This window comes from Carettochelys insculpta, chromosome 12, assembly GCF_033958435.1.
Source record: "Carettochelys insculpta isolate YL-2023 chromosome 12, ASM3395843v1, whole genome shotgun sequence".
In the NCBI taxonomy this organism is placed as follows: Eukaryota; Metazoa; Chordata; order Testudines; family Carettochelyidae; genus Carettochelys; species Carettochelys insculpta.
The window spans coordinates 19,138,753-19,161,694 of record NC_134148.1 but is presented as its reverse complement, the minus strand read 5'-3'; the positions used below and the strand labels follow the sequence as shown (position 1 = coordinate 19,161,694).

Here is a 22,942-nt window from a genome sequence, read left to right as displayed (position 1 = left end):
TTGAATATTCTATTTCCTCAAACTTTATGCGCGAGAGCGCACGTGTGTGTACACCACTCTCTTCCTGACTTTCACTACCAAACCTTCTCTCTCTCTGGAGGGCAGTAGGGGGAAGTATCCAAAGTTTCAAGATTACATATTGTTTGTTATTTAGATATAAGTTGTTCATTTTTGGGCTTTCAGACATTCACCGCTTATTGAAAATAACCAGGAGGATTTTTTTTTTACTTTGCAATTATAGCATTGGGAGCCACAAAGAAGTCCTTAAAGAGCCACTTGTGGCTCCAGAGCTGCAAGCTGCAGACCCCGGGTCTATAACAACATGGATTGAGACAAGATTTCTGGCACTACAGTGCTCTTTAATCTAGCACGTACAGGCATAACAAGATCACATGGCTGGAAACTTAAGAGAGAAAAATCCTGATTAAATTATAAAGTGAAAATTTTTACAGTGAGAACAGTTAACTATTGCAAAAGCTTGCCCGTGGATGTGGGGGACCCACACATTTGATGATGGCACCAGCATGGTGTGAAACAGATTCTCTTTGTACCAACAGCCCATCCACAAACTGACAAAGAAAAGATAGTTTAAGCAAATCTCTCAAGCACCAATTCAATAGATCCTATAGGAGAGTAGCCAGGGCACAACTTTAAAGTTATCTGACATTATGACCACTAGAGTCTACAGAAAGTGACGGTTTGTGGTTCTTAAGCTACACAACTTCAGGAAACTAGATGCATATTTGACCATCGAGAGAGTCAATGTCAAGGGAGCACTTTATGGACTCTTCATACCTGGACAATTAAAATACAAATAGCAAGAGGGCATGATGGTGTTCTACCACTAGGGTCATAGAAATCAGACCAATTATTAAAATGTAACATTTAATAAGGAATAATGAAAAATTACAGGACAGAGTCACCAAGAGCGTATATTAGCAGCTTCTGATTTTAACATCAATCAGGATATAATAAAGAGAGTGGCACACAGCAATAGAAGTGAATCACCAGTGAGAGAATACTTGGCTTGCTTCATTGGACTGATGAGTAGGAAGATTCTAGAGAGGCCTGAATATTGGTGATTAGAGGACATAGCTGCCAGTACCTCTGCAGATCAAATAACTTTGAGGGATAAGGGAATTCCAGACTGTCTCATGCTAGAAGCACAAAACCCAAGAAGAGGAATACACTGATTAGCATATCCTTGGAAGAGACTCAGTATGTTCACTTAAAAGAAAATAATCTACTATAATATTTTATCATCAGTTAAGTCAAATTGTGTAAAGCAGCTAAACAAAGTATCAATTAAAAATGGTAAATTAACTGTTATTTAAAAATGAAATTATTATATGAAATATTGCTGCTTATAGACTATTTCCAAAATGACCTAAAAGGGAGGTTCTATTTTTTATAGTAAAACTATTACGCACAGAAAAAGACAAAACAGCTTTCTTCAACCCACATCAAATACTGTTTACAGTTTTTAAAGATAAATGAAAGGAAGGAAATGCAACAGCCAACAGCAACTATCAAATCAGATAGCAAATCCTTTGAAGGTCTGACAGCATACAGCATTTTCCAGCTGCTTACAAGATAAATTACTAGTCATTTTATTTGTGACTTAGTTTTTAAGCGTGTGTAATAGTATTTTTAATGCCTGCAATTATAAGAACCTTTTGTCTTATTTAACGATACAGGTTTAATGTTATCACAAGCCCGTTCATTTTAAACTTGCAGACTGTGCCCTTTGAAGGCCCAGTCCATTTTTCAGTTTTACATTCTGCTATATCAGCTTCCCTTGCAGGCATTTTACGAAAAAGAGCTACAACCTTAAGTGCCAAAGCAACTGTGATACAAACTGGCCTACCTATGGAAACAGCTTATGAAAGCTTTTTGTTGCATCTGAAAATAAAGTTATTCCATCAAAAGAACAGTTTTTATACTGGTTACACCACCACCCCATTACTCATCAGAGACTCCTAAAGGAATTATACTGAAATGTACTGTTAATGTCATCAATCTGGATAGCAGATTGTAAAAAAGTTAATGTGTTGCTTTTTCCACTTCCACTACTACAACCAGACCCATTAAAATGTACAATATTCTACATCCTGGAGGGATTAAAATTAGCCATTCTAATTTGTATAAAATTTAAGTTATATGCATACACGTAGTGGAAAATGTATTAAGTTTTATTTTACACTGTAATACAGGGTGCGGAAAATGTGACCCATGGGCTGGATCCAACCCACCATGACACTCTGGGCCACCAATGTCCTGGCAGCTTAGTGGGACTCTCAGGCAGGCTCCCTGCCTGCCACCACCCTACACTGCTCTAAGCAGCCAGAGGCCTAGGGCTAGTGCATATGTTTCTGTGCTGTGTGCATCTTGAGGTAAGGGGAAAATCTCTGTGCACTACTCCTGCCAACAGCACCATCTCATGGGGGCTGCCCAGGCTGTGCTTGTGGATCCATGCACCATACAAAAACCAGCTGACCCACCTCTCCATTGTCTCCAAAGGGTGCACTGTGCAGAGATAAACACATTTGCCTCAGCAGCTGACCACTTTGCATGATATGTAGGGGCATGGCAGGCAGGGAGCCTGCCCAAAAGTCCTGCTGGGCTGCTGGTGCAAAACCACCAACAGTAAACACCTTCTGGCCAGAGTCTACCTCTGACACCTTGCATCACACCTTATGTCCCTGCCCCAGGTCACAGTCCTCTCCTGAACCCAGACCCTTCACCCCATCTTGCAACACCTATTCCCTGTCTTCAGTCACAACCCAAACCCTTTGCCCTCTTCTTCTACCCCTGGCTCCAAATCACAACCCAAATCCTCTTCACCTCCTCCCCTAGGTTACAATCCTCTCCTACACCTAAACCACTTTTAAGACCCTGCATCCCCTCCTGCACCTATTCTCTTGCCCCAGGTCACAATGTTCTCCTTCACCCAAGCTTCCTCAAGACCTCATGCACCTTTATATACTCATTTCCCTACCCAGAGTTCCCTCTTATATCCAACTACTGTCCCAGACCATGCACTACCTCAATCATAGGAAAGTGTGGCCCTTGACCCCTTACCAAAATCTTGGAATAGCTCTCCATCAAAAAATTATCGCTACCCTTGCTGAAGTAACTTTATAACATTAATTTTCAAGTTAAGCCAAAAAAACACAAAATGTATCTTTACATGCCAGGTACAATTGTGATGGCATGGTTTTTATTTTTGTTTTTTTTATATTAATGTGTAGTATCTAGCAGGTACAGAAGTGAATGTTTAGATACCTTATATTATTCTTAAGAACCTTCAAACAGCTGAAGCACTTAAAAGTTGTATGAGTCTTCTGTTCCTGCTGTACCCGCTGCACATCACCTTCGTGCTTTCCATAATAAAAGTCATTAACTAACATGATCAATTTTCCTTTCTCAGATTCAGAAGCCTTAGTTGGTGAACTTGAACACTCTGTTTTGGCCATTCCTGGAAAGAAGTTATTTACCATATCTGGACAACAATACTGAAAAAGAGACAAGTCTAAGTTACCACATTGCACTAAAACGCTATGAAAATTCTTTTAAAATCTGCAAAGAAAAGTTATACCCGCTGCATTCATATTTCCATTACTTTGGGGCATGCTGACATTGCTCTTGCACCTGTGTCTAGTCTGGATGGCATCTGCTCTTGTGTTGTTGAAAAAACAAAAACACATATGGATAAGATTTAGGTAACTAAAGATTGAGTATTTTAAAATACCAAAGGGATTCTTCATCATTCATGTTAATATAAGACCAAATAAATATATGTTTATACATCACTGAAAACTATTACAAAGGATATAGCACAATTCAAATGTGTCCAAACTTCATTTCACTAAGAAATTATTCTCCCTCCTAATGTTAAATTTAAGATGAGTAAACCAGCTACTCTGTAAACAAAATATTTGTAAACATGAGCTGTTTGACACTATGAAGAGCTGTACATTTTGTTATTAATACTGCTGACATGCTAAACATTAATTTGATAATTGGCTAGAACAGATAACTGATAGTAAATACATTAAGATTCTTTCCCAGGCCCATGAATGAAATCAGAATAGAGAAAGTCATGTAGCCTCTGATAGGAGAACATAATGTTCATGCATCCAATAGAAATATTACACAACTTAATGTTTTAGGCTTTGGGAAATTCTGCACCACTGTATATATGCACTGAGTTCATGTTCCCTGAAGACTTCTTTGCACCCCTGTAGAAAAAAGACTTTGTGATAGGAAAGTAAATGGAATCTGCAAAAAAAAGTCATGAACCACTCCTGAGCAGTGCAGGTACATTGTTTCAGCACCCAGGACAGTTGGCAGAGGAGTAAACTGCCTCAGCATAGGGGACACCCCAACTAGTGACTCTTACCCTGAGCTGGGATCAGCTGCTAGTTGTTGTGGGGTAGGGCAGGACTCCCTCCTCCCCTATAAGGAGTGGCCTACGCTGTGTCAGACCCACTCCTAGAAACCTTCCCCATCTGCATGAAGCTAAGTATCCTCTCCTGCTTCCTGCCTCCATCATTCCCCAGCTCCAGGAAAGGGGTCACTATATGGGGAGCTTTTCCCTAAGTCCCAACTCCATTCATCTGGACCTCCCCTACCTAGAGCCAAGTCTCACCTGGTACATCCATAACCCCCTATTGCTCCATAGGCCCCAGGGTGTTTCCGGGTAAGGCCCAAGCTTTATGCTGTGTCAGGAATGGATGAATCCTCACTGCTGAGTCTGTGTCCTGGAGGCGAGGGGTTTGCAGGGTGATCTCATAACTTTCATGCAGCCAGTGGCCTGTGCTCCCCACTGCCATGCCTCTGCATTTATTTATTGATATTACAAAATTTTGAAGTATTGTGCTCAGAATTTTTAATTTTTTGAAACACAATGCTCTGAGGAGTACTATATTACAAATGAAGGAAAAATTAGTGTGTGTTAATTGTACACAGGGTATCATTAATATGTACCATTTTCACTGTTCAATGACTTTTGGGATATAGCAGAAAGTAGATTTTCTCCAAAGAGGGTTCATATTAGTCTTGGTTTTCGTTTTTTTTTTTGTTTTTTTTTAAATTTTGGGTGGTGGGGAAGGTATGTGCTCTTAAAAGTTGAAGAAACTTTCTCCCCAAAAACTTTTGGATTGTGATTTGATTCTTTTTTATAAATCACCATTAGTAGAGACAAGTCAAGACAATATTTAAGATATTTCATACTCCAAAGGAAATATTATTTCTAGATCATAAAATAGGGAAGTAATTTGGTAAAAACATGACAATTGAGGTACTGATGTGTACCACCTGATTTTCAAATAAACAAGCATTTAGGTACTTGAGGTATCCTGAGTTGTGACTGTAATTAAAAAACAGATTATCTCACTAAAAGTTGGGAACTGACTTTTCCTTTTGTAATTGTGATGAAAATTCATAGTATCCACTTTCTTTACTCCTTAGTGAGATTTTTTCCCATGCATTTGTTAAAATACACTCTCAGAAATATATTAGTCTGAATTTATAATGTAGAACATCTGCATGGCTTTTCTATATATTATATTGTAGGGCTAATGATGGCTACTGCACTACTGTGATGTGATATTCAGGCTCCCACTGAGGATAAAGGCTCTTGGGTGGGGCCTAGTTCAGGAGTGATTTGGGGTAAAGGAGGGTGCTCTGGAGTTACTGTGATGAGAGGGGATTCCTCCTAGCTTTTTCTCCATGTCCAGATAAGGGCTACAGACAGATGGGGACTGGGACCAGGGCTCGGACCCACATGGCAGGACTGGGGCTGGGCTGTCACTTCAGAATCCAAGTTAGGAGTTGGGAATCCTTGGGAAAGGACTAGGACAGGACCCAGCAGTCACAGCAGGCTGGCGGGCAGGCTTCTTTAGGCCATCTCCTGGCTGCCGCAGGTCTCTGGCCTGCATGACACTAAATAGGCAGCTGTGCAGCCACACAACTTACAGGGAACATAGCTCAAGAATAATATTTAGAAAGCACTTTCAAGTTCCTCAGATTACTGTCCCACAAAACAAAGTTGGAATCTTCAAAGGACAACTCTTCCTTTAGCTAAATAAAATGCTTTGCTGCACATTTAACCCCAGTTTATGAAAAGATAATTTCCTGTTATAGGTGAAATGACAATCCCTGACGCATGCCAGCAGGGTTAACTGAAGTGAAGTTACATTGGTGTGGTAACAATTGCTCTTCAAGATGTGTTCCCCCGTGGGTGCTCCACTGTAGGTGTCCAGCCCCATCCCAGCGCCACAGATTGGAGATTTTGATAGCCATAGTCAGACAGACTGCACATACGCGGTTGGCGTCTCACTCCATTTGCACACTTTTTGTCACACGTACTGTCCAGATCAAGCCAGTTCCTCAAATCTGCCCCAAAATCCGAAAGATGGAAGAAAAACTCCAGAGCAGGAGGAAGGCAGGTAGTGGAGCACTCACAGGGATACACATCTCAAAGAACAATCGTTACCGCACCAAGGTGAGTAACTTCTCTTTCTTCTTTGAGTGATGTCCCCGTGGGTGCTTCACTGTAGGTGACTGTACAGCAGTACCCTGAGATTGGAAGAAATGTCCCGAAGTTACATGAAGTAGATGACAATACTGCCATTGCTAAGGATGCGTTCGTGGTTAAATGACATCGGATTGCGTAATGCTTTGGGAAGGTATCACAGGAAGACCACACTGCTGCTCAGCAAATGTCTTGGAGGGAGACACTTTCAGCAATGCTGTCAATGTAGCCATTGCTCTTACAGAATGATCTTTTGGTTGAGTTGGGAGTGGCACGGGCCACTGCAAGTAGCGCAATGTACAGGCAATGAGCTTCGCAATTCATTAAGATAATGGTTCACCTCTGGACCAATTGGCGACTGAGACAATCAGGGGTCCATTTTGGGTAATGACTTAGTTCTGTCTATATAGAAAGCCAATGCTCTATGGATGTCTAGAGAATGAAGTGCTGCTTCTTTCATTGAAGCATGTGGTTTCAGATAAAAGGAGAAAACACAACTGGCTCATTAACACAGAAGTCGGACAAGACCTTGGGGATGAAGGCCAGATGGAACCGTAGTACCACTACTTCCTTGTTAAAAACAATGTATGGTGGAACCATCATCAGGGCAGCTATTTCACTAACCCCTCGAGCAGATGTTATAGCAAGAAAATGGATTTTAGGATTAACATTTAGAGAGAAACAGTGGGCATTGGTTCAAAGCATGTTCCGGCCGGTACTGAAAGTACCGAGCCCAAGCTCCATGGTGGGGGAACAGGCCTCCAAGAGGGGAAAAGGTTCGCAAGTCCCTTGAGAAAACGTTTTGTAAGATGATGGACAAACAAGGAGGTGCCATCAATGGAATGTTGAAAGGCTGTAAGTGCCGCAAGATGTACTTTCAATGATGCTAATGCTAGACCAGTTTGTTGCAGGTGCAAGACATAGTTGAGGATTGCGTTCAGAGGAGCTGTGTTTGGGTTGGTTTGTTGCCAGGAACACCAGGACACGTATCTCTTTTACTATAAATCTATACCTCTTTGTTTGAGCAGAACAGAGGTCCTCGGATGCACTTAATCAATGGAGGAACCACGCCATGAGGTCAAGTGTATGAGGCTGAGAGTGCAATAAGGTTCCCTGATTCTGGGTTAAGAGATCTGCTAGATCAGGAAGTGGGTATGGAGGGTAAGATGACATCCTCTGAAGAAATGGAAACCAAGGCTGACAAGCCCATGCAGGCCCTACCAATACCACTGTGGCCCCTTCCATCTTGACTTTTTGTAGAACCTTGAGTACTGTAGGAAAAAAAGACATACAGGAGTGGTCCTCTTCAACTGAAGATGAACACATCGCCCAGCAAGCCAGGGGCCACTCCAACACTGGAACAATTCTGGTGGCATTTCTTGCGGTGATAGATTGCAAAGAGATCTATGTGGGGGTATGCCCAATGTCAAAAGATGTGGTGAAGGATATCACCGTGCAACTCCCACTCATGATCTGGTGCAAAATGTCTGCTGAGGTAATCAGCTGTAAAGCTGTTGATTCCAGAAAGGTAAAATGCTACCAAGGTGATGTTATTTTGAATGCACCAGTTCCAGAGACAAACCGCTTCCGTACAAAGAGAGCAGGATCATGCTCCGCCTTACCGACTGATGTAATACAAAGTGGCGATGTTGCCTGTGCATATTCTTACTGTTGTTCTGTGGATGTGTGTGTGGAATCGCCTGCAAGCACTGAAAACCGCTCTAAGTTCCAGAAGATTTATATGCAGGGATATCTCTCAAGGTGACCATTGGTGACCTTGAACCAAGCCTCTGTCCCGATGGGCTCCCCATCCTCATAGAGAGGCGTCTGTCATTATGATGTGTGAAGGCTGTGGTTGATGAAAGGGCACATCCAATAGTAGGTTCCCTTGATTTGTCCACCATCAGAAGGAATCTGGAACACAGGATGGTGGCGTTTTATTCTGTGGTGGGGGTATAAACCGTGGCTAGACAATGTTAAATACAACGGAAGCATTATCTGGTGTGTCAAACTACATACATCAAAGTTGCCATGTGCCCCAGAAACTGCAAGTACGTAATTATTTTGACTGTTGGGCTGTGAATAATGATCTCAATTAAGTGCTGAATAGCCTAAAACCATTGGAGAGGTAGGCAGGCTTTCACTGTAGTAGCATCCAGTCAAGCACCAATGAATTCCAAAGGCTGTGTGGGCTCAAGAGTAGATTTTTTGTTCATTCATGAGAAGCTCTGAAGAGTAGAAGGTTTGTCTGGTGATATTTATAATGGTGAGCATTTCCACTGGCAAATGGCCTTTTAGCAAACAATTGTCTGGGTAAGGGAAAATTACAACTCCCTTTCGACGTAGGTGTGCAGCTACTACCACCAGGGTTTTGGAAAATACGCCTGGGCAGTTAGAAGTCTGAAAGGTAGACCCCCATACTGAAAACAGTCCCCACCTACGGTAAATTACAGGAATCTCCTATGGGCACAGTGAATAGTAATACGAAAATAGGCATCCTGAAGATCAAGGATCACAAACCAGTCACCTTTGTCTAGAGAAGGAATTATGGGGTGGGACGGGGACAAGGGTTGCTGTCTCTGGAAATAAAGATTTAAGTTTAGAAAATCTAGTATGGGTCACCATCCACCTGTTTTCTTCTGGGTAAGGAAGTAGTAAAAATAAAACCCTCTTCCCCTGAACTTGGAATGGTACCCTCTCCACAGCACCAACTACAAGGAGATGACCAACCTCGCTTTTCAAGTAAGTTTTGTGATGGGGATGCCTAAAGAGGGATGGGATGTGCGGGGTGGTTGGTGGAACAGAAAGGAAGGGGATAGCATAATCCAATGTAATTATCTTTAAAACCCATCGACCTGATGTGATCATTGAGCATTGGTCAAAGAAGGGTCTGAGTCTGTGATGGAAGATGGGTGATGACAGAGAGGCATTCGAGACAAAGGCGGAGGTATTGTGGCTCTTGACCAAGGACTCAAATCTGCTGCTTATTGTCTGGTTGAGACTGGTTACAGACAGACTGGCTTCAGCATCTCCGGGGTCTCTGTTGAGATCGGAATTGGCCAAAACCCCACTTTTGAGACTGACATCGTTGTCTGGCAAATGGGTAGTCATACCACCATCCCATTGATGGCACCTCCTTGGTATGGTGGGTAGCATCGGGGCAGTACAGTGGTGTGTACATACCCAGGGTAGAGAGGATAGTACAGGAGTCCTTACACAAATGGAGGACTTTATCCATCTTTTCTACAGAGTTTTAACTTGAAAGAGCAAATCCTCCACTTTATTCTGCAGATCCCTGGGAACTTCTGCCATTTGTAACCAGGAAGCTCTGCACATCACAACCACCATTCCTGAGGACCTAGCGATGGTATCCACGACATCTAAAGCTACTTGGGGGCCCATTCTAGAAGATGCATATCCCTCCTGGACAATCGCCTTGAGTACGGGCTTTTTAAAGTCTGGAAGATGGTCCAGAAGAGTAATCACTTTAGTGTAACTGTCAAAATCATGGTTACAGGAGGTGTGCCACATAACTCGCCATTTGAAGTAAAAGCGTGGCAGATGCAAAAATGTTGCTTCTCATGCACTTGAGTAGGTTGGCCCTCTTGGCTTGAAGCAACCCTTTTAGAAAGCTCCTGAAATTGTCTTAGATTGTCCGGGGGAGATACGTTGCCCAGAATGATCACCTCATCTGGGGAAGAAAAGGAAACATCCATTGGAGACTTATCCAACGTGGCACCTTCCAGATTCAATATTGGTGTCTCCTCAAACTCAGAATGTGGGCCCTCAGATGATAAAGGTTGAGGTTTGGAGACGGGAGGATGGTCCAGAGGCAAGTATGGAGGGGGAAATTCCTGCAGAGAGCTGCATGGGTATGGTGACCATTCAGAAGATCTTGGTCTGCAGGAATGATAGTGATGAGATCATCACAGATGAGGTCATCATAGTGATGATACAGTCTGTCTGGTGAGGAAGGTTGTGATGAGTAATGACATATGTAGTCATGCCAATGTCACGCTCGAGGCAATACGGGATGGTAAGAATGCCTGCACAAGGTCCTGGAATAAGGTGGAGGTGACAGAGAGATGTGCCTGGAATGATAATACCCCAGTTCTGGTTCCTCCAGGAAGGGAGGTGATGGTGGTAGATAAGGCGAAGGTGGGGAACCAGGCTGACCTACAGCAGCGGAGGGCAAAACAGGTAACTGTGGCACCTGAGGCAAGTGCGAGGGCAACAGTGCCATAGAGAACACTGGTGACTGCGAATCAAATGTAGGGCTGCGGTGCTTCTTGGGTATGGAGGTTGCTTTTTTGGTGCTGAAGGACTAAGCAACACACTCGGTGCAGAGACCTGCAGTGCTATATAGATCTTCGGTGCTGAGATGCTTGGCGCCGGTGCAGACAATGTCAGTGCCAAGGTAGTCGGTATCGGTGCTCAAGTATTTGGTACCAACAGCTAGGATACTGTGGGCATTGCTGAGGTTACTTTCTTTTGCAATTGGCCCCATGCCGTCAACACAGGGAGTGCCAGCTTTTTACTCTTTCTTCATTGCCATCATCACCTTCGACCAAGAAGGGACAGTGCCAAAAGCCTCAGATTTCAAGTAGCAGGGTAGGCGGTGCTGGTAAAAGGACAGCAGGGACCTAGTGGAAAATGCTTTCATCTTTTGTGAAGGGAGCAAGCCCAGTGACGAGGCTCTTTGTTTCAGGGCAGTAGGACTGTCTGAACCCGTTAGCGATTCCATTGGCTGCAGGGCTTTATCAAACAAAATAATTTGAAGCTGCATTTCTCTGTCCTGTCAGCATCTCACCATAAGTTATGAACAGTGAGGGCACTTCTGAGGAACACATGGTTCACCCAAACAATGAACACATGAAGAGTGGCCATCGGAGGCCAGCATTGCCTCAGAGCAGGAGTTACACTTTTTGAAGCCAGTGGAAGCAGGCAACTTGTGAGACAAGTCTTCTATTATTTTTCCTCTTCCAATTTTTTTTTTAAACCGTCGCAGTTGCATGTTCAAGAACATCTTAACACAAAAGGGGAACCATTGTTCTACTTTGGTAGTTAGTGAAGTATAAACATCGCTTTTTTTTTTCCTAAAGATGAATGATTAACACTTTAACTAACTAATTAACTATCTGGAGAGCTATATAATAAGTATTTAAGAGGAAAAATATCTCTGAGGAGAGGAAAACCATTTGCTCCATCTACAGCCAGTTCACAGGAACTGGCTTGAACCAGATCACACACGTGACAAAAAGGGTGTGAATGGACTGAGACACGAACCACGCATGCGTGGTCTGGCTGACTACAGCTATCAAAATCTCCAATCTGCAGTGCTGGAATAGGGCCTGACACCTATGGTGGAGCACCCATGGGGACATCACTCTAGAAAGAAAGATGAATTCTATTCATAAAATTTGTACATTAATAAAATCAAACAAACCTACTTTATTAAAAAGTATATTTCAGCACCAAATTTTCAAAATGAACATAACTTTTCTCTAACAATGATCACTAATGGATCAACAGCAAAAAGATGCAACTGAGTATCTATACATTTCTTAATTATATTTTGATTTTTCACTGACAGGAGGAGAGGAAGAGAGTAATCTTCTCTCTTTTCATAAACGTTTTTCTATTTTTTGCACTGTTAGTGGCCCATGACAGAGGTCATATTTTGCCTGCACAAACAGTAATTTGAAGGCATTTATGGTTCAATACTTAATGAGTCTGAACTCTGGTGGTGTGAGTTAACAGATCATCAACACTATACATGAGGTGCTAAGACCCTCACAGAATGGATCTACACATGCCTATAGGATTTTTATTTACACATGACTAAGTGAAAGTGCAACTTTCTAAAGAAAAAGGAACAATGAAAAACAGGTGAAAATTAATCTTACTCTGCTAATTCCTTTCACGTTCTTCTTTGTTCATAGGTGTGAAAAAATTTCACCACCTCAGAGATCTGAGGCCATGGTGAAAACATATGGAATACAGATTATCTGCAATCAGTAATAAAAATGTGATCCCCATTTTACAGCTTTGCTTAATCCCAAAATGTCTGTAATTACTTTTTACAACTATAAAAACCTTTTACCTTCATGTGATTTTTTAAAGGATCCATAAGATTGAAGTGAATATTGCATTTTGGACAAGCTCGTGGAAATGGTGCTCCATTTTTAACATTGCTTGATGTAGTATGAGTACCTGTAAAATGAAAAGTTTGCATTAGGACTCCAAATTCACAATCCATCACAAGAGCACTTATATCAAAACTTCTTAGAAATCCAGCAAAATACAGTTTAAAATGAAGTCTCTTACAGGTCAAATGGCAGTGGTGGTTGTAATTAAAGAATGAATTCTGCGATTATAACTGCCCTTTTTTTCAAAAATTTTGGTGACAACTTGAATACAATATTATTGTATGTCCATATACTCTTAAGAATGGAAAAGATAAGAGATAGTTCATCTGCCTATCATAGATCCTTATACAGCAGTAGTGCAGTGATTATAAGAGCACAAAAGCCCTGACATTAAGAATGTTTATTTTATATTTCCATTATTCTGGGGCATAGCACAGCATTTAGACTTCATGTTTTCATCTGAGAGCATCAATTCTTGGAGGAACGTACATATTTTACACCATGATCTCAGTATCAACAGGAAAGGATTTAGTCTGACCAATTCTAGAAGGGAGTTCCACGACCTGGCTTTTAGCAATGAGAGTATTTTTCTCCATGCCTAGTGGTTGCCTTATACCTGAATCATTCATTCTGACCTCAGATGTCTGAGTTCCATGGAGAATAAAAAGATCTCTCAGGCACCTAGACCTCCATTCATGAGAGAATAGTGTTTTCTCTTATTAACATAAAAATAATTTGCCACCTGCTAATCAGTTTGCATTCAAAACGTTGGCATAGCTTATCTTTACTGAATATTGCTTATATCTGGGCTTAAGCTCTCTTGAACCTGTCAAAATCAGAGCCAGCTACCTCTGTAGATGAAGTTCTCCCTCTTGCATACAGTCCTAGCTGGGTAACCAGTCTAGACAAAAGGAGGAATAAAAACAGGAGATAGGTTTTTTAAAAAGAATACATATGAGCTATTTGATGTCAACTATAATCTATTAGACTAAGTCACATCTGTCAACACACCACCTTATAATGAGAACTGGGCAACACCTTTCAATAGAAAATTTGTAGGGGGGAGCATGGAGCATGAGACAAAAAGTGAAGAATTGGAAACTGGAATGTTTCATGAACTCACGTATGTTTTGCTGGATTGTTTCAATGAATATTCAAGTCTAAACCAGCTAAATTTCCTCTCCTCTTGTAGGGGGAGAGAGGCCTACCAGAGCACCAAAAAAGGAAGCTATTTCAACCTAAAAATGAACAAAATTTCTATAAAAGGAGGATTTTTTTTCTTCTGGGAGGAGATTGCTCCTGTAGTGGGTTCAAACAGCAAATTTTGCACTCAGGATTCATTATTAAACTACAAAAGGTACTTTTTGCTATTCTGTATTTTAATATACAGATTCTAAGGTAATGTTATTAACTCTGGGACACTGAATTCTGAACATTCATATTTTCACGACTGTTGAATCAAGTAACTTTATTTTGGCTTGCTTTACTGATATCAGTGAGAATCAAAACAAGCCAAGTCTTAAGACTACATACACCGTAACGTTTGTAAGAATCCAGTGTGTACTGCAGGGTACTAGAAAAAAATACGTTCTCATGTAAAAAGAGAAGGCATATGCACAAAGGGCAGGCAGAGCTGTTGGTTTAACTCTGCCTTAACCTCTGAACACTGATTGTTCAACTCTAAGATTACATTAGCGCTAGCTTTTTCCATGGAACAGATAAATGCATTTAACAGATGCACCATTTAATCTACCCTACCTTTTGAAGAAACATTTTGTGATGGTGTTACTGTTGGAGATTTAACTGAAGGTGACACAGCTGAATTGCTTCCAGAACCAACCTCATTAGGCTTGGTCTTTTTTGGAGTAACACTGTTGGCTTCAGAAGTAGCTGGACGCTTAGACACAAAACCACTCTCATTCAGACCTATAGTGGTTTAAATTAAACAACCTCAATTTTTTCATAGAATATTACTAACCTCTCACTGACAACAACTTTTTAATGGACACACAAAACTAAACAAATAATAGTTATTAAAATCTCCTTTACAGAGTAAGTCATTTACGAGTAAGGAAAACAACGTTTAGTTGAGTCACCCATAAATAATTTGAAGTTAATGTGGTGTGAACAAGTAAGAAAACAGATCACAGCTCTCTGATTTATTTGGGGGCATGGTCTTTCTGATCCTTCTTCATCTATCACAGGCTACTTTGTGTGTCAAACCAGAGATGTCTATAGCATTAATCACGCAATGCATACCATTTGGCAGCGTCTTTTCATTCTTTCCCTCAACAGAATCTCTTTCATTTCATCGTCTTTTCCCTTGCCTCATCCTGTTACTCAGCATTCTGTTTTAGTTTATGTATGCTACTTACTTGTACAAAATGTCTGAGATTCAGTTTGCATACAAGATCTCATATAAAATGAAAGTTGTGTTCTATTTAATTGCCAGAAAATGGTACTCCCTTTGGAAGGTAACTCTCACTTGCCCTTTGAAGGAAAAAGAATTGCTTCCAAAAGGTTGGAAGTGTATTAGAAACAACAGTTTGTTAATATTCTACAAAATGGTAAATATTAAAAGAAACTTTCAAATAGGTGTAGATGAAAGGCTTCATTATCTCCATTAGAAAAGTTGTGAGTCTTTTTTTTTCCCGGTGCCAACTTGCCCTAAAAACACCATATCTGGCATTGGAAGATCCCCCCCTGCACACTGAAGTCATCCAATATCACTCACACAATGCAGTGGTAAAACCAGGAAACAGGTCTGGCTGCAGAATCCCCATATAGCAGCTACCAGGACAGTTCGTGAGGACTACTGTGAACTACAATAAATTGGACCCTGGCTTTCAGACTGCTATTGTCTCTAATGAAGACTGGATCAACACTAAAACCACCCCTGAAGTGCGCCTGCAGGGTGAGAACAGAAAATAGGTCGTGGCCACTGTTCTCCATTTGCCAGCTGTATTTAGCACTTCTTGGGTAGAACTGAGAATCTTTCCTTATGAACAAGAAAAGGATAGCTGATCACATATAGAGTTATTAAAGAGCTCACTTTCTCACAAAAAAGTAACTAGGGCCTAACATGGCGACATTGTCCTAAACTGCAATTATGACTCACGCTCATCACCCCTTGTACTTGAAGGGACCCTCTCTTGTACTAACTAATCTTGTTAAAGCTATTGTGGATGTTGTGTAGATGCCAGCACAGTAACTATATAATGCAAATCAACTGGTCCTTGGTTCAAACCCAAGCCACCACCACCACCATTTTTTCACTGGGTAGTGGGGTTTAGATAGTGCAGTGGTAAAACTGTCAGAGATAGTGCTTGGTCCTGCCCAGAGGGCAGGGGACTGCACTCAATGGTCTCTCAAGAGCCCGTCCAGTTCTGTGAAATATGTATAGCTGTGTCAGCCCCAGGATATTATAGAGACATGGTACATGAGATATCTTTTATTGAACCAATTTTGTTGATGAGGAAGACAAGCTATTGATCTTACAGAGAGCTCCTTTTCAACTCCCTAAGTCTAAAAAATTGTCACTTTCACCAACAGAATCTGGAACAATATAAGATATTGCCTCACCTACCTTGTCTCTCCAATACAAAAATTCTAATGCCTATGGAAACTGCCTTCTAAATTATGCCCAATACAAATAAGAATGCACCTAACCTTCAGTGCAGACTTTTATACTTCACCAGCTCAAAAAAGTCAGTCATTTTCTCAGAACACTCCAGAAAATGACTGGATATGAATTATAAGTGAACATGTTAAACATATATTTCCAATTAGTTTATGCAAATTTTATCCCAAATAATTAAAAATGGCTAGATCAGATCTGAACTACACATGGGGTATTATCTTTATTTAGTGCTTTTCTTTATATATACATACACTGCTACAGGCATGAGCTGCTTGCTGAGGCTTCTCTGTATTGATTAGCTATGGCTGTTGTGCAGCTGGCACCAAATTTGTATTCTTCTGTACCACTAAATTTATTGTGCAATATTCTCGTAGATATGACTTCAGATGCATTTGTACAAGTGGCTATGCAGGTTGAACTGACAGAGTGGAACCTCCCATAAAATACCAATATTTTTTCAAAGTCATATGTGCCAGAAAAAAAATCAAATTTTCATATTTTTAATATTTCCTACCCATAAGGAATTATTTTAAAAACTGATTTATTCCAAGAAAAATAATACACACCATTAAGAATTCTGCTCCATATTTACAAAAGTGCACTCTCACTTTTGCATGCAACTCCACTCGTTTCTCACTAGTTTGCATGCAACTCCAATGTTACTCCGATTATGTCCCATAAACAGCACCAGAGTGCATATGCTCAAATTAGCGTGGGATTTTCTTCTGTGGTTCTATATTACAACAGTCAAGATAATGCTATTAAGTTGTCTCTTTTAGAAAAGCCATCCAAAGAGTAGCAGAATTCTTTTACAATAGTGTATAAAAACAGAATTCAAATGTACACTGAAGTTATACATGACAAAGCGGGTCTTTGCCCATGAAAGCTTCTGCTTCAAAATATCTGTTAGTCTACAAGGTGCCATACGACTTCTTGTTGTTTTTGAAGATACAGACTAACTCAGCTATCCCTCTGATACTTGAAGTTATACCATGAAAAATACTATTTTAAACAAAGGAATTCCAAACACCACGTAAGTCAGTAAAACTATTTGCAAATCTGAAAACTATGCTATTTTATAGGACAATCACAAATTTACATGGTCTCAACCTTGCAAACACTAATTCACATGCTTAACTTATATTTTTAACAAGGTTACTCATGGTTGAGGTCACAGAGATCACAGAAGTCATGGATTCTGTGGCTTTCTAAGCCTACATGATTTCTGCAGAGGCTAATGCAGATGGCTCAGGGAACCACCTGAGCCACACTGGATGGTGATGGGGCAGTCTCAGGCTACTGTGTCCCCATTCCTTAGCAGAAACAGGAATTTGAGTGTGGGAAAGGAGGTTCAGGGCAGCATGTACTTCTGCAATTGCCGCAGAAATGGTGAAAAGTCCCTCCCTCAGCTCCTAGGTCCACACGCTGCTGAAGCCCAGAGACAGCGCCACTGTAGCTCCCACTGGCCACAGTTCCTGGGCAATGGAAGCTGCACAGTTGGCACTTGAGGAGGGGGTAGTTTGCAGAGCTAAGAATTGAGGGAGGGACATGTCTCTGTTTTTGAGGAGCTGCGAGGATCTGGACAGGGAGCTTGCCAGCCCTGTTAACCCCTCACCACCCATCACCTACTCGGGAGCTAAGCAACATGCTGCCCTCACAGTACTTGAAGCTCCCCTACGACTGCCCCTTCTAGCGTCCCCCAGACCACCCGCACCCTGCCATAAGATTTAGTCTGAGATACAAGTCATCAACAGGTTATGGGCTATAAATTTTGTTTACTGTCCACGTGTTTTACTAAAAATGCCATAACTTAGTTTAAGTGTGGTAGTAAAATTAAGCACGTTCATAATTCCAGGATGGGGCCAAAGGCCTTGGTTTAGGAGGACCATTAAACATGTAAGTCCCCTTGAAGAGTGTGCTCAAAGTTCAACATGAATTCAAGTGCTTTTCTCAGCTGGAGAGTAAAGTAGTTAGAAATACTTACTAAGGGGCTTGTGAAATCTGAATTATCAATAGTAACCTGAGCAGGGCAGCTAATCAATGTTTGATGATACACACACATTGGTAGAACATCACACCTATAGCCCATTCCTCTTCTCACACCAATTTACACTACAGGTTCAACCTCCCTGGTTCAGCACCCTCAGGACCTGAGCAGTCTCGGAGCAGGAATTTTGCCGGACCAAGGGTAGTCAATTCTGCTCCCCTGCTGGCATTCCAGCCCCTGCTCTGGGGCTCCCCTCCCTGCAGTCACCCACAGCTCCCTGTCTCCAGCCACCCTTCCCCAGTTGCAGATTCCCCAGGGGCAGCTTCCTTCACAGCTGCAACTTCTCTTTTCAGCATTTGTTATCAGGATTATTTTGAAAAATATGAGAATCAGGTTTCTTCCAGAACTCTTGGCAAACAGAAAGGCTTCAACGATAGAGACTGCTGCCTTTCCTTCACTCGCATTAAAAATTTCTGTCTTATGGAGCTCATATGCAATATGAAACCGACCACCCCTTTATGTTGGCACTCAGGCTCTTACTACTGCACACAGTCTTCTCAATTTCGTCAACCCAACTCAGTCCTATTTTTGCTTACTAGTTCAGGAAGTAGATCAATTTTCTTTGCCTGTTACTTTGTTTTCTTGAGCAACAGTTTCTTGCTGCATTTTATTTCAGTCTGTTATAGCCTCCTATTTCTAGGAGGGGCAAGAAGGCAGTTTTGTTCTCCATAGTTTAAATAAAAACCCAACACCAACCACACACTTAGGTCGTGTCTACAGTTGGCCAAAATTTTGAAAGGGCCATGTTAATGGCCACATTGGAGAATACTAATGAGGTGCTGAAATGAATATTCAGTGCCTCATTAGCATGCTGCCAGCCATGGCACTTCAAAAGTGCCCTGTTTCGATCACACACAACCCATCTACACAGGGGCCTTTTCAAAAGGACCCCACAAACGTTGAAAACCCCTTATTCCCGTGCAGATGAGCTCCGGACGATCAAAATTTGGCCCTTTCGAAGTGCCGTGGCTGGCAGCATGCTAATGAGGTGCTGACTATTCATTTCAGCGCCTCATTAGTATTCTCCAATTTGGCCATTAGCATGACCCTTTCGAAATTTTGGCCAAGTGCAGACATGGCCTTAATTACATATCTAATGAAGTGCATGACTCCTCAATTCACAATCATTTAAGAGCTCAGTCCTGGAAGGTGCAGAGCAATCAGGCTCCAAGCCCACAAAGCACTTAAGCAAGGGCTTAATTTTTCAATAAGTAAGTACTCCCTCTGACGTCAATGAAACTGTTCAAGTGCTTAAAATTAAGCATCTGCTTAGGAACTCTACTGGATGCATCTAACATCCTGACAACTTGATAAAGTAGGCAAGTGCTTGATCTTACCAAGAGCTATTTTCCTCATCGTCTCCCATACAAGAATAAGTTGATAGGAGTAGAAAAGATTATACCAATAAATTAGCATGGACAACTACTTGGGAAAAAAATAACACCCATCTGGAACGGATGGGGGGGGGTGAGAGAGAGAGAGTGCGCCCCATTTACTTTAATCAAACCACCACACCCAGTCTTCCAAAAATTGGTTACATTTTCACCTTATTCATTCTTCTTCACATGACATTTCTATTTTAATCTCCCCACTTGTAGAAGGATAAAAAAAGTCAGTCATAGTTATTATAGACTGAATTAAAGGCTAACCAACAATTAAGTCTGTTATTCAATTATCATAAAAAAGCAATTTCTCATAACTCACACTTGAAGTTGAAATTTACTGCACATACAGATTTATTCTAAAATACATTTTAACTTTAATGTTCTAATCACTGTTTTAAATAAAATCAATTGTCTTATGCTATATAAAACAGCTTCTGCTACTAAAAAAAAGGATTTTAAAAATACTTTAGAGGCTCATGACAAGCATTCTTCCCTCTCCCCAGCTTCCCAGAGAAGATCCCTTTAATCTTCCTATTCTAATTGCTATATATAGCAATCGGAAACAAAGAATGACATCTAGGGAATCTACTGAGCACACTCAGGAAGTTCCTTTGGCACTGTTTCATGAGTTCTCACTGGCTGGCTGACAGATACTTCTATTGATTTCATCCAGAGAGCTGCATATGCTGCAAATGAGCCTTTGCCTGCCAAAAAAAGTCATTTCAGCGAGTCTGGCAGTAATGTTTAATATAGACAGACAAAAAATCAGAAGCACATATTGATTGGGGTCATTGTGTAACATACGAGCATTCACAGAAGCAAGACTTTACTGGAAATTATATTTTAAGAGAAATGTTCAAACCTTTCTTCATCACTAGGACATTAACATTTTACCAAAAAAAAAAACAAAACAAAAAACTATTCTACATTCTGAAATCTCTGTTAATTAAACATAAGAACATAAGAATGACCATACTGCATCAGAACAAAAGGTCCATCTAGCCCAGCATCCTGTCTTCTGACAATGGCCAATGCCAGGTGTTCCAGAGGAGTGAACAGAACAGGAAACTATCAAGTGATCCCTCCTGAGTCACCCATTCCCAACGTCTGACAAACAGAAGCTTGAGATATCATTCCTACCAATCCTGGCTAATAGCCACTGATAGACCCTGTCCTCCAAGAATTTATCTACCTTTTTGAGCCGTGTTGAAAGCCTGGTCTTCACAACGTCAATCCTGTCTTCACAACATAAAATTACAACCCAAATATTTGTCAGAATAGTAAAACACTAATTTAAAAAAAGAGTAGAAATATAAAGAAAGAAAAAAGCTTTTACTAACACACCTACCTGTCATATTCATTGCTGGTCCACTCTGGTAGGGAAGAATTCCTGACTTCTGGCTTAAGCCGAACAGTAAGCCTGAAGTATTATTTGGTATAGCTTGTGAAGAACTCGCAATGTACTCCTGATAAGCCATTTTCAACAAAAGCAGGAGGGCAAGGGGGAAGAGAAAAATTGGGACTTAACCTTTGTAAAGCGTTTTGAAACTTGCATGTGAAAAAAAAAATCAATACATACATACATACAACTCACAGTATGATATGCTTGTTTTTTGTAACTACAACTGGATTCAGGTAATTTAAATATTCATTCTGTAAACACTGGGGTTATAATTACCGTCTTCCAAAATAATATAAATTATGTTATACAATTAAAACCTGACCTCGTTAATCTGTGGTTGATTTATCCTGTGTGCGCATGTATCAGAAAAGCAAGGTCTGTATATTTTAGTCAAAGTCTGATCTACTGATCTGAATGTAAAAATATCTATTAGCTGATGAATCACAAATCTGCTAATGTTTCCAATTAAGAAGACTTGTTTCTTTAAGCATTTGCCCACCTTTTTTCCTTTCAATTTAAATTCAGAGATTTCAGTTATTTTCACAGCATTTTAAAGGACAGAAATCAGAACCCAATGTAAATTCAATGTAAATAGAAGCATCTTAACAAAAGCAGACCGCGTTCAGTTATTTTGTTTTTTAAGTGCTACCTGTTCAAGCACCAATACATCACGTCAAGATTCAGAACTCAGAATCAATACTTAGGTTAGGCAATTATTTTGTGACCCTAAAAGAAGGATTAATATAGCATTAATATTTTTGTATTGAGCAAAGTCAGTCTCAAGCATTCCAGAAAAGACCTAATTGTTAATGATTAATGAAAACCATGAACATTTTCAGGTGAAGACAACTTATGACACAAAATTTTAAGGTCTTCTTGCAACTTTTATCTTATTTTCTATAGCTGAAGTGGTCATTTAATTATATGCCCTCTTACTACCAACTGAACCTCTCTAAAGTGGGACTCTGATCTGGCAACATCTGGAGACCAGCGATCCAGGAGTCTGGTGGCAGGAGGGATTGCATCTGGGAGCTGAACCAATGTCGGCAGGGCTGGTGGCCTGAACACGGCTGGGAGCAGAGCCGGCCTAGCAGCCAGAGCAGGGAGTACAGCCAGCCTGGCAGCTGGGGCCAGGAGCATATCCAGGCTGGGGGACCCAAAACTGACCTCCCCTGGTCTGTCAAACTCATTTGTTCAGGACCAGTTAGGTCCTGAGGGTGCCAAACCAGGCAGGTCCAATCTGTACGAAATAGAACTTTCAAAACAGAAACCAACATACTTGTGTTTGTGGTTGAATATTCAAAAACAAAAACCTAGACACCTAGATTCACACTAGAGGGTTATTTCTGAAGCAACAACAATCACTGAAAATCTAAGAGTCTTCCCCGTTATATACCATAAGCATTCACAAAGTAAACTTGCCTTAAAATGCTCACATGGTACCTGCCATGTCATAAGAGCCAATTTGTTCAAATTGCCATTTCACACAAAAACTTCAGGTAGACCATATGCAATTTCCAAAAAAAGCATAATTAAGAACAACCAGATGATAGAGCTGGAATCAATTTTAGTTTTAACACATACCAGTAACTCAAAAAAACCCTGACCTCAACTCCTCCCTATCAAGAACTGTCTAATTTTATAGTAAACCCTTGATCTTACAGACCCCAATTTAGCAGACTTCAGGAACAATGGACATCCACCAACCCTCTCCCCGCCACCCCTTGTTCATAAAGTCCACTTAGCCAAGGTCTGTAAAATCCTAAATCCCCTCCATCCCT

At 40.9% G+C, this 22,942-nt stretch overlaps 1 protein-coding gene across 4 annotated transcripts in view; it reads right to left on the bottom strand.

Moving 5' to 3' along the window:
- Nucleotides 1-22,942, bottom strand: part of ZNF280D (zinc finger protein 280D) — a 115,041-nt gene that overhangs the window by 41,499 nt on the left and 50,600 nt on the right. For all 4 annotated transcript variants that reach the window (XR_012647231.1, XM_075007343.1, XM_075007340.1 and 1 more), the window contains 4 exons: nucleotides 21,108-21,225; nucleotides 14,446-14,613; nucleotides 12,642-12,751; nucleotides 3,286-3,515 (listed from right to left, as the gene is read on the bottom strand). Coding sequence is in view for 3 of the 4 variants with exons in the window: in XM_075007343.1 (XP_074863444.1) it covers nucleotides 3,286-3,515; nucleotides 12,642-12,751; nucleotides 14,446-14,613; nucleotides 21,108-21,225 (626 nt within the window). In the remaining variant the exon portion in view is untranslated. The remainder of the gene's footprint in view (nucleotides 1-3,285; nucleotides 3,516-12,641; nucleotides 12,752-14,445; nucleotides 14,614-21,107; nucleotides 21,226-22,942) is intronic.